Source organism: Aricia agestis, chromosome 10, assembly GCF_905147365.1.
Source record: "Aricia agestis chromosome 10, ilAriAges1.1, whole genome shotgun sequence".
Lineage (NCBI taxonomy): Eukaryota > Metazoa > Arthropoda > Insecta > Lepidoptera > Lycaenidae > Aricia > Aricia agestis.
In genome coordinates, this window is record NC_056415.1 from 675,251 (window position 1) to 690,474 (window position 15,224).

General features: G+C 34.8%; 1 protein-coding gene across 1 annotated transcript in view; it reads left to right on the plus strand.

Annotated features, from left to right (window-relative positions):
* Positions 1 to 4,327: 4,327 nt before the first annotated feature.
* Positions 4,328 to 15,224, plus strand: part of LOC121730846 (sodium channel protein Nach-like) — a 37,450-nt gene continuing 26,553 nt past the window's right edge. The window contains exons 1-3 of the mRNA XM_042120036.1: positions 4,328 to 4,375; positions 4,930 to 5,086; positions 9,593 to 9,738. Of these exons, the coding sequence (XP_041975970.1) occupies positions 4,344 to 4,375; positions 4,930 to 5,086; positions 9,593 to 9,738 (335 nt within the window). The 5' untranslated portion in view covers positions 4,328 to 4,343. The remainder of the gene's footprint in view (positions 4,376 to 4,929; positions 5,087 to 9,592; positions 9,739 to 15,224) is intronic.

Sequence of the window (15,224 nt, forward strand, 5' to 3'; positions counted from 1 at the left end):
TATACATAATAAATGGTTAAGATATTAAATACAATTAATAATAGTACCAAGCTACTATCTAGCGTTAATTTCTAAAGCAGAAATCAAATTATTGTTTTAATTTAAGACTTTGAATGTACCATCTGCCAGTACCTTATGGAGAATAATATTAATTTTAGCACAATAACATAATTTAAAAACCCCTTAATTAGACGTAAATTAATTATTTTGTTATCTTTTTTAAATTACTTCTTATAGAAATTTTTGTCTGTTTATGTGGTATCATCAACACCTGCCCTACGAATAATAAAAACTAAGGAGACGTAACTCCCATACTATTACCACAATACGACCAAAGAGAAACACGTCCATCGAATATGTCATAGTTTTAAATTCGTATGTAACAAGTTAACAACCCTAGCGACGATTTTCGTCATAATACGTCAAATTTAAAAATTTCAACATCAGTTCTAAGTCGGCATACTCTATCATTCTGTCTACTCTGCTATTACCGTTTTAAATTTGGTTCCTTTCGAACTGCCAAGTGTCATAATATTGTAACGTCAGCCTGATATCGCTGACCGCCACCTAAATATTGCAAATATATTGAAATTTGAAAATGTGTACCTAGGTACACATTTTTGAAAAGTATAATTATTATTATAGAACATGTTTTTTGACGGAGTTACTTTTCCTTAGTTTTTATTAACGTAGTTCGTGCCTGAGAAACAAAACTACACGCGCTCTCATCGCTTAAAACATTAATTCTAAATTGAAATATACCGCACTCCTGTAATTTAGCAATCAGTTAAATAATTAATAAATTCTCAAATCTACAGTTACATTGTAATTATAATTATTATATTATGTTACTTGCATACAGTTTAATGGCTACATTGAATGTTTAAGGTATTTATTATTAATATAATAATATTACTAAACAACATTAATATTATTAAATACAAACAATGAAAGTAAATAATACAATTCACTGTACTTCGCTGCATTATACTAAGATGAGTACAGTGCCAATTTACTTTAATATTTCCTTACAAAACAAGCATAATACATTAAAATGGCGAATTTAATTCACTTGCAAGAAGCGTTCTCAAACACTATTACCGTGAGTGAAATTACTATGTTATGTAGAACAGTGTTTTTCAACCTTTTATATGATGCGACCCCTGTAGTGCTAGCACGGCGACCAGCGGAAATGCGAAAGTATGGACAAACTGTGGAAATAAACCTAAGGTGCCGTTCCGATCTTTTTCGTTCCGAAAAATTCAATTAAAAAGCCACTTTATGACTTATTATAGTTCTAAAAATTCAAATAATATCCTACATTATGACATATACTATTATAGTGTGTCATAAAGTGGCATTTTAATTGAATTTTTCGGAACGAAAAAAGATCGGAACGGCACCTTAGGTTTATTTCCACAGTTTGTCCATACTTTCGCATTTCCGCTGGTCGCCGTGCTAGCACTATTGGTATGAAAATAAAAAATATTTCGCGACCTTCGCTTTGCTTTTTGTATTATATAATAGTATGTACCTATGGTTAAGAATATAATAATGTTTCCTTTGATTATTTAACTTAAATTATCAAAAATAATATTTAGCATTTTTTTTGTACTGGAATAGTTATCTCGACTTCAGGCGACCCAAACTACTAACTTTGCGACCCCCATCAGTAATCACCCAAAGGTTGAAAAACACGTCTAATGTAGAACATTCTAGCTGGCTATAAGCTTTCAATTTTAAAACCTAATAACCCACCCCGTTATTTACTTTCTAATACATCTTTAAATTGGTTCTCTAATGATATTTTAATTTAACCTTTTTCATGAAAACTTTTGTATTAGAAAATCGCTTTTGTACTCACGATACGATTTTAATATAATATTCTACGATGAATTTCGAAATCGAATCGTGACTGAGAGTGGTAATCTCGTATGTGAGAGTGATTTACGTATCATCGCTTACAAAATAAGTCTGAAATTAAGCTTTATTTATTAATTTTGATACAACTTTTATCGTTTTAGTTTTAAAAGTGTATCCATAAATATTTGACATGTAACATAATCTTTATATCCATATAAGATTATTACGACATAATATAGGAGGAAAATGTAAATGCCAAAATGTGTTTGACTTTCTGCGTGTCCGATTTTGTTTTGATATAATTATGGTGATATTTTGCCGGGAAAGGACATAGGATGCTCTTAACCCGGAAAATTGTGCGGTTGCCGCGCGCTGAACGAATTTTGTCGCAACATTGCAACGTCATCTAGTTATTTTAATTTTTGCTAACTATAATTGGGATATAGTTAAAGGTACCAGCCTTTGGTCAATCATTGATACTCGATTTGCTTCAAACCAAACGCGTTAAGATTTATTTAATTTTTACTCAGTTTCTATGTCGGATCGTGAACGTGTCGTGTGAATGACTTTAAAAAGTCATTATAAACATTAATTAACGCAACTTACGCGACGGCAAACCGCGTTTGGAAAGGTTTTCGAGTATTTTTTTAACATTCTCGTGTTTTGAGTTTTCTAATGCGAGCAAACTTACTTTAAATTCGAAAAAAGTGTAGGTACCGTATTTTTCTCTGACGTGACATTTATACCAATGTATAAGGTTCGTGTAAGAATTCACGGACTCAGAGCGAGTTTTTAAAACTTTTCAACAGTTCTTTTTTTTCACAAGCGTTTGACTGACGTCAAACACTAACCAATCAACACTAACATTGAAGCAATAAACTCGTATCAAATAACCTCAAAAACAAATTTCTGGTACCACTTTCAAAATATTGTCAGCTTACTGAGGCCCCCATAATTAAAGAAGAAGAAGACAATTTTGTGCTAAATTCGCAAAACAAGATGGCACCGCTCTCCATATTCCAAAGGATCACGACCCTCCACGGTACCAACCATCTGAAGGGTCGCACCACCTTCCCCTGGTGTGTTCTGATGATGGCAAACCTCTTGTTTACCATGTCATACCTCATCGCGATCAGCCATCGGTATCATAGCGACCAAATTGTTACGAGGGTAAGAAAAACCTTAATAAAAGATGAAGATGGTGGACAGATTAAACAGAAACATTTAAGATAGCGGTTAAAAATTTAACTTTATATACCATGCGAAAAAGTTACTTAATCAAACGGTAACTTTATTGTTAACGCCGTGTCTTTGAAATCAAATTCCTCAGTACAATTTTTTTCTTTTGTGGGAAAAGTTTTTTTGTTAATTTACTGATAATGTGCAACGAAATTTTTCATGATGTTTAGCATCTAATATATAATATATTCTCTATAATATAATTTCTTTGCCACGGGAAAGTACATAGGATAGTTTTAATCGCGGGAAAAGTACGTTTATCGCGAAGTACTGTAGTTTTTCCACCTAGTCCTAGCTTTGGCTCCAGTTCACGCACCAATTTAATATATTTTTATGTGTTGAGTTGTGTAAAAAATAAACAATTTTTATCTTTTATCTTTTTACAAACGGAGTTATGCGCAAATTCTAGTTTACATTTCAGCAATTCCGACCAATCCTACCCCACTTCAACCCACTTAAAATTCACTCTGTATAAGTATATAAGAAACCTGGGTTGTTGTACTTTACAAACGATTAATTTTAATGTTTATACTGAGACACGACAGAGCTTGAACGTTACTTATACCAGGGATTTACCGGTTTTCTAAAATCTTTGGGATTATAACAAGATTTAAGACAAAGCAAGTTTTATTTACTTGGCAATATTTTTATAAAATTAATTTTAAGCAACATGCACCCGTATCTTTATGATTTGATACCTATTGGTGGCATTTAGAATATGCTTTGAAGGTATTGATGTAACAGACTACGTTTCCAACAGTTAGGAATTTTGATTATATTAGGGCTTTTATAATAACGCATTATAATTATGAGGCAAGACTATTGCACGGCGACCAGAATACCTAACATCTAGTGTAAATTAACACTTGAATCATGTTATGGCTGCACTCTCAAACACCGGCTTAATATTTAATTCTTAGCTTTAATTAAATAAATAATTAAATCTCCATACGTTTTCTTTAAAATTATTCATTAACTTAAAGTAAAAAAATCATTTAATTTCTCTGAGTGTGGCCGTAAGACGCCATTGAAGAAATAATGTCATAAAAATAAATTTATTGCTTTCTTCATGAAATCTTTATCGTTTTATCGTATCAAATGACTCTACAGCCTATATTTTGCACCTATATTATATTTTATGCTATTGTGTTATTTCTACATAATTCCAGATCGACGCGAACTGTAAGGTAGGCCAGGTGCCGTTCCCGGCGGTCAGCATCTGTAACTTCAATGCGGTGTCGATGAGGGAGACGACGAACATTTTCAAGATACTGTAATAATTTAACATCTTTACGTCTTACTATAATATTATTCTAAGTGAGAAAGTCTGTTACCTGTTACTTTTTCATTGCTTACACTTATATTCAAAATTTTACATCTGTTGTAGGTATAATAATGAAATATTTCAAGCTATTACCAAACCAGTTAATGGCTAGTGCACAACACCTTAATTAATTAAAGTAGAATCAGTAGCTTAGATGCTGCAGAACACTCATACATTTATTTATTAAAGTAAATTACAACAGGCTACCCCAATTACAATAATTAACTAAGTACAATCTTGACTTCAAATTAAAACTTAAAATTAATTATGACAATATAATAAATATAATACGACATACACCGACAAAACCATAATCTTTTGGCTCCTCAATTTAAACAGTTTCAGATAATTATTATTTACTATAAAAAATTGTAGATATAGAACATTCGAATATTATTTAAAATTCAAAATCATTCCAAATTAAAAAGTTTTTCTATAACAATAAGAGAATAGTTTTCTTAAATTTAAATTCAAAATCATTCCAAATTCAAATATTTTTTCAGGAGCAGCTACAACCGCTCTCAACAAGAGATCTCGCAATTCTTCGCCGGCCTCCCCGCTCTTCGGTTCTTTACACTGAGACAAGACGTGGCAAGCCTCACCGACATGTTGAATATTCTAAAACGACATTACTACTCTGTGGACACTATTATGGAGGAGGTAGAAAGAGTTTCTATTTCTGGTAGAATAGGAAATGAGATAGATTGTCAAACGGAAATGTATCCTTTTCTCCTTGAGATCTCATGGTAAATATATTTCTTCGCATTTCTACTGTAGTCATGTTTACGTGTTAGCCTGTGAAGTACTATCAAAAAAATTGATTCGTTGGCAAATAGCAGACCTACGTTATTTGGTTCGTTACGTTACGACATATCCCGGCTTACATTCAAATAACATAACCCGACTAAATATCGCAGATCCGTTATCTGCCTATGAAATAATTTCTTCGATGGTGCATGACCAGTGTTTAGGCTTCATACGTGCCGGAATCCCTGAGTTGGGGAAAAATTGGCTCTGATTTAGTATTCGTTGTACACGAATATCCGAAAATCAAATCGAATCACAAAAGAGGGTTCGTGGATTTTCAGGTCTATTGTGTGACGCAGAGTTCCGATAGTGCTGTGAAATTTCTAGCTTTAGTCTAGAAATAGAATTAGCCTACGGAAAACCCTAAACTCAAAAAAAAATGAAATAACGGGGCAAACGAGCAAACGGGTCACCTGATGGAAAGCAACTTCCGTCGCCCATGAACACTCGCAGCATCAGAAGAGCTGCAGGTGCGTTGGCGGCAGTTTAAGAGGGAATAAGGTAATAGGGGAGGGTAGGGAAGAGATTAGGGTAGGGGATTGGGCCTCCGGTAAACTCACTCACTCGGCGAAACACAACGCAAGTGCTGTTTCACGTCGGTTTTCTGTGAGAACGTGGTATTTCTCCGGTCGAGCCGGCCTATTCGTATATAAGGCTCAAAGCGTATTCATGAAGCTATGTTGACCTCATTATGTCAGATAGTCCAGTTTGTTACAGTAGGCTGTGTCGTATCGTACGTATCATAATAACGTTAAATAATAACACAAAGTAATAATACAAAAATGTCGTCTACATACACGTCACATCGTCGTCGATGCGGTGACCTGATTGTGTATTTTCTCGAAAAAATATTGTTTTGTTTTGACACAACTAAACAAGAATGGCTAATTCGGTTCAGCTGTTTTCGAGATTAGCTCTTAAGCACATTAAGCAATTAATTTTAATTTCATATTTTAAGAAGATTGTCTAAAATGGCTTTGATTAAATAAAAAAGTACATCTAAGCAATTGTTTTATGATACAATTATTAATATTAAAGTTAATTACGAAATTTATTACGCAGCTCCTATCGTTTGTATGATAATAATAGGAGTCCTTTATGAAATCCTATAAGACACGTCTTAATTGATGAAAATAATGAATATTTAACGTTATTACGGACTAAATTAAATCGAGCCCGCTAGTTTAATATTTTTATAAAATAATAGTAATTAAACTGACTTAAGAGCCCATAATATGACCCTAACTTGACTACATACATTAACCTAGATCTCATCAATCTGTAAGGTCCAGAAAACTGATTTTTTGACACAAGTAACTTCAGTTCATAAAGATTAAATGCTCAAGACGAAAACACGATTACTCAAAAAATGCTCGATAGTTTCTTTTTACAAAAAACCTTGCTTTAGACACATTTTTGCTTGGACCTTCGAAGTTTGCTGTCTTTTCTTTAATATTTTTTAATATCTGAAAAGGTATTGATAAAACCTAAATTTGCTCAAAACATTTTTTTCATAATCATTATAGTTCGTCTTTTCCGCGCCGTCCTTTTTCACCTGGCATATGAAAGACGGGCGTGAGTGTAAAGAGAGAAGGACGATGTTTGATTTTTAGAATCAGGTGAGCTCTTAAGGCGGGGATTAATCTCAATCCAAAACGATAACTTTGCACACAACCAAAGACCAAGCGTATGCGCATCGCAATAAGATTCATTTTAGCTTAGCATAAAACTGTACTCACCGCGAGCGGGTCTTCTCTATTTTTCATGTTTTTTTTAAATATCTTTGGAAATAAACATTAAGAAACAAAATTGTTCGGTTAAAGAGTTTTTAATATAGATTTACTAACAATTTATTCAAATAAAATGTATAATTATCCTAGTTAATACTTATATTTCGATGAAATAGATTTTTATCGGAGGTGAGTTTGTAAATTAATTACAGCCAAAGTATTACGTTTTATTAAAATGTTTATGGTTTAAGGTATTTTAAATATTGTGCTTTATACCTCATATTTTTTAAAACTTCGTTATTATATTGGAACTAGGTAAACCGGAAGTCGCGAAATAACAAATTGGGGTTTATCCTCGCCTTAAAGCAAATATGAAATATATTGTTGGTGGAACACAAAATATTATTAAAACAACTTATACTACTGTGTATCTATATATTACTGTAATATGACCATTGTAAAAAAATGTAACTTTAGTTTTAAGTTCTCATTTAAGTGACTGTATGTCTTCTGAGAATAAATTCTTTAAACCTAGACCTATTAAATACATGAACTTCGATGTCTATTAACAGTAACAAAGGAATAGAAAAATTTGCTTCGATTCTGTGGATAAGGCGTTGATTGTTCCACGTAAATCGTACATTTTTACAGCGATAGAACGTATCCTAGTAAGGGACATAATATTATTTATTATTTATATACTCCATTTGTCTACTATATGTCTATTGTCTGCGCCAAATTTTATCAAAGTCGGCCTAGTAATTTCAGAGCTTATTAGATACAAACAAACATACGAGTAACTTTTTCTCTACAGGGTGTAAGAAAACTAAGTGATAATACTTGAGGATGTGTAATGTGTTCCTTATAAAGAGTTCACAGTGAAAAAAAAAGTGGTATTTTGTTTGGGCAAGCGCCCCATGTGTCATGAATTTGCTCATACAAATCATAAAAAAAATGTTACTTCAGCGCTGCTACTTTTACGGTCATCTTTATACACGGAACTCACACTACCATAGTGTTTATCATTTCGTTTTATTACATCTTGTATATCTATACTATCTATACTAATATTATAAAGCGGAAGAGTTTGTTAGTTTGTTTGTTTGTTTGATTGTTTGTTTGTTTGAACGCGCTAATCTCAGGAACTACTGGTCCGATTTGAAAAATTCTTTCAGTGTTAGATAGCCCATTTATCGAGAAAGGCTATAGGCTATATTTTATCATGCTAAGACTAATAGAAATGAAGAAATAGATGAAAATGTAGAAAAAACGGGGGGAAATTATTTGAAAGGGCTTATTTGAACGCGCTAATCTCAGGAACTACTGGTCCGATTTGAAAAATTCTTTCAGCGTTAGATAGCCCATTGATTGAGAAAGGCTATAAGCTATATTTTATTACGCTAAGACTAATAATAGCGAAGAAATAGAGGGAAGTGTGGAAAAAACGGGGGGAAATTATTTGAAAGGGCTTATTTGAACGCGCTAATCTCAGGAACTACTGGTCCGATTTGAAAAATTCTTTCAGCGTTAGATAGCCCATTGATTGAGAAAGGCTATAAGCTATATTTTATTACGCTAAGACTAATAATAGCGAAGAAATAGAGGGAAGTGTGGAAAAAACGGGGGGAAATTATTTGAAAGGGCTTATTTGAACGCGCTAATCTCAGGAACTACAGGTCCGATTTGAAAAGTTATTTCAGTGTTAGCCTATTTATCGAGAAAGGCCATAGGCCATATTTTATTATTCTACGACTAATAGGAGCGAAGAAATAGAGGAAAATATGGAAAAAACTGGGGAAATTATATGAAATTGCTTATTATATTAAGATTCTTAAGAACTACGGGAGCAATTTTTATGTTATTTGGCAAACATGAAGAATAGACCACGCTTAGGGACATAGTGAAATTCCTAAATTACGCAAGCGAAGCCGCGCGGAACATCTATATAATATAATAAAATCGTAGGAAAGTCAATGCTGTACATTGAATATTTTTGTACAATAAATAATACTTGGGACGTGATCTACTATACTAACGCGGACGAAGTCGCGGGCAACAGCTAGTTATATTATAATTAGCATAGACCAGCCTTTCCCAAAGTGGGCGATAACGCCACCTTGTGGGCGTTGGGGCGGTTTGGGGTCCAGAAAAAAAATGGGGGCGCTGTGTAGAGGCTTGGGGAGTGATGTATTTCATCTGGATATGCATTTCAAATTGAAACAATGGGGGCGCTAAAACACAATTTGTTCTCAAAGTGGGCAGTAGACAAAATGAGTTTGGGAACTCCTGGCATAGACTTTTTTTTATGAAATAAGGGGGTAAACGAGCAAACGGGTCCCCTGATGGAAAGCAACTTCCGTCGCCCATGGACACTCGCAGCATCAGAAGAGCTGCAGGTGCGTTGCCGGCTTTTTAAGAGGGAATAGGGTAATAGGGGAGGGTAGGGGATTGGGCCTCCGGTAAACTCACTCACTCGGCGAAACCCAGCGCAAGCGCTTTTTCACGCCGGTTTTCCGTGAGAACGTGGTATTTCTCCGGTCGAGCCGGCCCATTCGTGCCGAAGCATGGCTCTCCCACGTATAGACTATACTATACTACTACTATATAAAAGGCTTTCTTTACGGTTAAGGTGCATCAACCCTGCGAGCGTCTGCTGCTGTACTGCTCGTTCAATCGCAAACGCAAACGCTGCGTCGACGTGTTTTCGCTCATCAAGACGTACGAGGGACACTGCTGCACCTTCAACTACGCCGCGCTCAACGATGATAGAGACTTGTAAGTGCTATGTAAGCTTTTATCGCGGGCTTTAAGCGTCAATCAAGAAAATCCGTAACGAAAACCACCTAGCGTTTAACGTCGTTTCAGTTCCGCAGACTTCGGCTCGGGGTGTGGTGCTCGCGTGTTGTTTGCATACGACTAATGCTAATTAGAATTTTTTGATGAAAAGTTGATGAAAAATGCTATGCTCTACGGCAGTCCCCGAGTGCCACATGTATTTTTTCGCACAATGTAGTATGAATGTTAACATACACATGGCGAAATTCGTGGCTCTAATGAAAACTGGCGACGCGTTGTGGCTACCACAGAGGGACCAAATAGCGAAATTCATGTCGTGGTTGACATGCTATTCGATATTAACGCGTTGTGGCAATGAAATGACTTTACATAAGTAACTACAAATGACACTAAAGAGACGTGTTAAGTTTGTCGTACTGTAATAAAAATATTAGATACATATTAGGGTGAGGATTTTTACTTGTATGTTTCTTAGTTTTATAGGCGGTTTGATCGCGACGAAAATGTGATGAATGTGACGTATTACTGCAATGTTTTCACGATAGACGGTAGCACCAGCACATACTGTGAACAAAAAGTTTTGTTCGATGTTTCTGACAATCTATATATATGTCGCAGGCACATTGTATTTAGCCGTATTACATTACGGCTAGCCGTTTTAAAAAACGGTGCCGTTTTGTAATGCGGCGTGTCGACGTTTAGCCGGATTGTAATTGCGATACGTTCTTCAATAAGGCGGCCCACGTTTAGCCGCATCGTAGTCCTATGTAAGTTAAAGGGTGACCATGATTGCAAAATAAAACAATGCTCCAATGAGTGGCCTTCATTACATTTTGGTAAGCACTCAGAGAATAAGCAAAAAATTCTGGATTTATTTTTTTGTTTTGGCGGGGGGCTGCGCCCCCCGAGTCCCCCTTTTGTTTTATGACGGTCGCCGGCTGCTGCCGCAGCACGCTCGCTTCGCTCGCTCGGCTCCCTCTGTGTTGTGGTCTAAGTTCTAACCTAACCTAACCTACTTTGGGACTTTATGGATTGTGTTTGTTTTTGTTTTGGCGGGGGGCTGCACCCCCCCCGTCCCCCCGTTTCGGTATCCGTGGTAAATAGGCCTTCTGTTAAGTCTTTATTAATTAATAAAATAAATTATTAATGAAATGAAATAAAATACTGAAATGTTTTCTCTGCTGACCGAATGTATAATCTTGTATCCGACCAAGTAATTATTCTGCCGAGTGACTGTTTATTTTGCAGATACATAATAAAACTCGCTGCCAGTTATGTGTTTAAATTGCTGACCATTGTCATGATTATTTACAGAATACGTGATTTTAATTATTGCTAACAAAATCTTTGTATGCTGACAAAATGATTTATTAGCTGTTATTTCTTGCAAACCAAATTTTTAAATGGCATACGCAATTAATTACTTTTCATATATTAATCTGTGACACGGGCAGCACCACGAGTGTTAAGAAACAAATTATGAAACGGTTTTTTGCCGGGGATACGAAAGAGTGACGTTGTGATTTTGTATTATTTTCCTAAAATTGTGTTATTTCGGTTTTTAATGTATAATGTTGGTAGAATATTAACCATTAAATATTCGATGTCGTGCACAAGTGTGGGCAAGTGATACAACTTCAAGAAACGTGCCATTTTGTGTTCCCTCCAAAACTCCATCGAAAGTTTTAGTAAAGGGTCTACCACTTTACTAAAACAAATGACTTGACTCGTTGACCTTACTGACTACTTTTTTTAGACTTTTACTAGACTTTCGACTTGACTATAATCTGGAAAAATGACTTTAAATTTTGTAAACTTTTTACAAATATGTTTTTCCCCGCCATATTTTACTTGACACTGGCCATGGTTAAAAATCCGAGCGCCATATAAGAAGAAGAAGAAGAAGAAATTATGAAACTAAAACTGTCAAAAAGGCGACTAGTCTCTAGCCAATGACATAAGAAACACTTCTTATGTCATTGTCTGTAGCATATTATAACATTACTGCTAGCCGTATTGAATGACGTATAGCGCCGAATGCATTCCGGCGGTTTTTTATGCAGCCGCATTCAATCCGGCTAAACGTCGACACGCCGCATTACAAAACGGCGCCGTTTTTTAAAACAGCTAGCCGTAATGTAATACGGCTAAATCTATCAACGCACAGCCCAAACCACTGGACCGATCGAGCTGAAATTTGAAATGCAGGTAGATATTATGACGGAGGCATCCGCTAAGAAAGGATTTTGATCAATTCCACCTCCAAGGGGTTAAAATACTGTAGGAAAGTTTGTATATAATAATACTTCTTAACGCGAGTGAAGCCGCGGACAAAAGCTCGTATTCTGATATAACGCACATGCCAAATGTCGGATTTCAGTCGAATTATTTACAGAGTGTGTGTGTGTGTGCAAATATTTATGTTTTGTTGTAGTTTTAGTAGGTAATTTGACATACATAAAATTTTCTCAGCGTGCCCTTAATTTCTTTTCATAAGCCCCGCCATTTTAAGCCTTGTCAGTGTTGTGATTCAAAGTTATTAATTGAAACATAAATAAGTGAGACAGATTACTTAGGGTTAAAAGGGTTTAAAAATTAATTTACATTAGCAAATGCTTCCCGCGAACCGAACAATGTTGTTTCCCTGTCAAATATGACAGTAATGCGTGTTTTAGTCGACCAAAAAAAGAGCTGGTTTTTTGATAACGCTTTGTTATTATAATATTACTAGCGGCCCGCCCCGGCTTCGCACGGGTGGACATTGATTTTTAAATAATTTTTTTTCAATCTTTATTTCTTAGTCAATCTTTATGTTAAGCAGAACATAAAAATGGTTTACACTATTTAGCCTGTAACTACTATATTATAATTATTATACACATTTTTATCGTATTTTTTTATATTTTAAGTGTTATGTTTGATTTATAGTTATAGAAATTAATTATAATAGCAATCAAAAATAATAGTCATTCAAAACGTAATGAATTAATGAAGCACTATAATATTATCCCATCAATGAAGCGGCACCCGGCTGTCGCATAACTATTATATTATAAATCTATTGTGTCTGCGATTCCCATGATCGAGGTAATAATAATTAATATTTACGTGGACTCTCTGGGCGAGCACACCCGCGCGGCGCGCCTTGACGACGCCCAATTCGCAACGTGCAGAAGAAATCGTAATATTTTAATTTCGCCATAACATTAAAACAAAACGTCCAATTTCAAACATTCAAAGACCAAATATTATCTACATTAACTTTACTTAGTAATGAAATAATTTATTTTGATAAGAATTAATGCCATGAGTAAAATAAAGGCATTTAAATGTAGTCCAAAAACATTTCAAGATTTTTTAATAAAAAAATGGTTATTGTGCCTCACTTAACATAGATAGGTATAGTTTTGGTAGATATTTAAAAGATCTACAATTACTTAGAACATTTTATGGTTCTATCTTTTATAGTTTAGGCAGCGTACGCGAAAAAAGTATCATTTCTGGTTGATTTTTTACACCTTGCGTCCGAAAATCCCAAATATCTTACGGAACCCTATTTTTTTCCAAAATAAAATTTAGCCTATGTTCAGCAGAATTAATGTAGGATTCCAATGGTAAAAGAATCTTTCAAATCGGTCCAGTAGTTTCGGAGCCTATTCAAGACAAACAAACAAACAATCAAATCTTTCCTCTTTATAATAGTAGTGTAGATGTAGACTAACTGATCCGAGAAATGCTGTTTTACCATTTACGCTTCGAAAATATGCCTGAATGCCTGAAATGAAGATTTTTAAAAACGAGCGAGTTGTCATTTCTGACGTTTGGAATTATGCGCTGCTGTTTTGTCTGCTACTAAGATAATATATTATCTTGTATAATAGAGTATAATTAATAGATTTTGGCCGTAATCAAACCTACTAGATAAGTACACGGTCCAGCGACTTCGATGGAGTTATTATTATACAGACTTTATAAAATGTATATTCATTATATTATGGACATAATATTATTATCTATGAATAAAATAAAATATAAATTATAATATTGCAAGTGTTTTAGGGTTAGACGCAAGCGAAAAGATTACATTCTTTTGTCTCTATAAACTTTGAAACGGAGAATCAAATTCGCATTTGATTCTCCGTTTCAAAGTTTATAGAGACAATTATACATAAAGCTGTTGCTGAAGAGAAAACATAAAGAAAAAAATAAGAACAATTTGAATAGTAAAGATTTTGATTTATTAACATTAAAGCAATAAATCAGGTTCCGTTGACATCAGTCGTCGTTGACAGGGCGAAAGCCGCTTCAAAATACCAAAGACTGGAACAAAGAAATCCTGATCAGATGCCTTTGACACCCATCATGTTTTAAATAATGCGAATTCGGTGGCATGCGAACATCGGTCCGTGTTAGACGCGTTGTTTGTTATTGCGCGATTACATCGAAACCTTTTACTGTGCGTTACCTACGCTCGCTCGGCAACGAGCCGGGCGCTCGCGGCCGTGCGTAATAATGAGTGTTTCGGACGATATATGCGGTGATATTATCTATGAAAGTGAGAATATGAATATTGAAGAGTTAATGCAGAATAATGAAAGGTCAAATAATGTAAGTGAGTCGAGAGGGGTGATTCAATGCGAGCAAAATTCGATGAATAGGTACTTGCTTTATTCCGTCTGAGCAGCCATCACCAAGTCGCATTACAAAACGGAATAGGCCAATTGACGAGGTTGAAGTTTGGTACACAGTTACGAGAGGAAGTAAGAAAATTATTAGAGGGGCTGATATTTCGACTAGGGAGTCGAAATATCAGCCCCTCTAATAATTAAATATCTAAATACCTACAAAGCGATAATTCGATTTGAAAATAATGAAAGCGCAGATAAACTGATTGAATGTGAATTCTTAAGGAATAATAATATTAATTGCCAAAAAACTATGGAGGTGAATAGATCGTACGGTGTTATTAAAAATATAGATTTGGAACTTACTAATGAGGAGATATTGGAATGCCTAACTAGTACTTATGAGATATTAGGTATACGGCGGGAGAAATACAAAAATTCTGATGGTAAATGGACTTTCTCGGAGACTGTAAGGATTTGTTTTAAAGGATCGTCTTTACCCAGATATGTTCATATTTATAATAACCCAGTTTTAGTTACTCCATATACATTCCCGGTGACTCAATGTTCCAGGTGTTGGAAATATGGACATGTACGAAATTATTGCCCGTCTAAAAAATTAATTTGCCTTAGGGCAAATTAATTTTTTGTGGAAAGGACCATGAAAATTGCGAAATATCTACATTTAAGTGTCCTAATTGTTCCGGTAACCACATAGCTTTGTCCAAAAATTGCCCCGTTTTTCAAAAAGAAAAGAAACTACGCGATTTAATGGCTGAATTTAATTGCTCCTATAAGAGAGCACTTACATTATACGTACCTCCGTATCAACCTAATGCT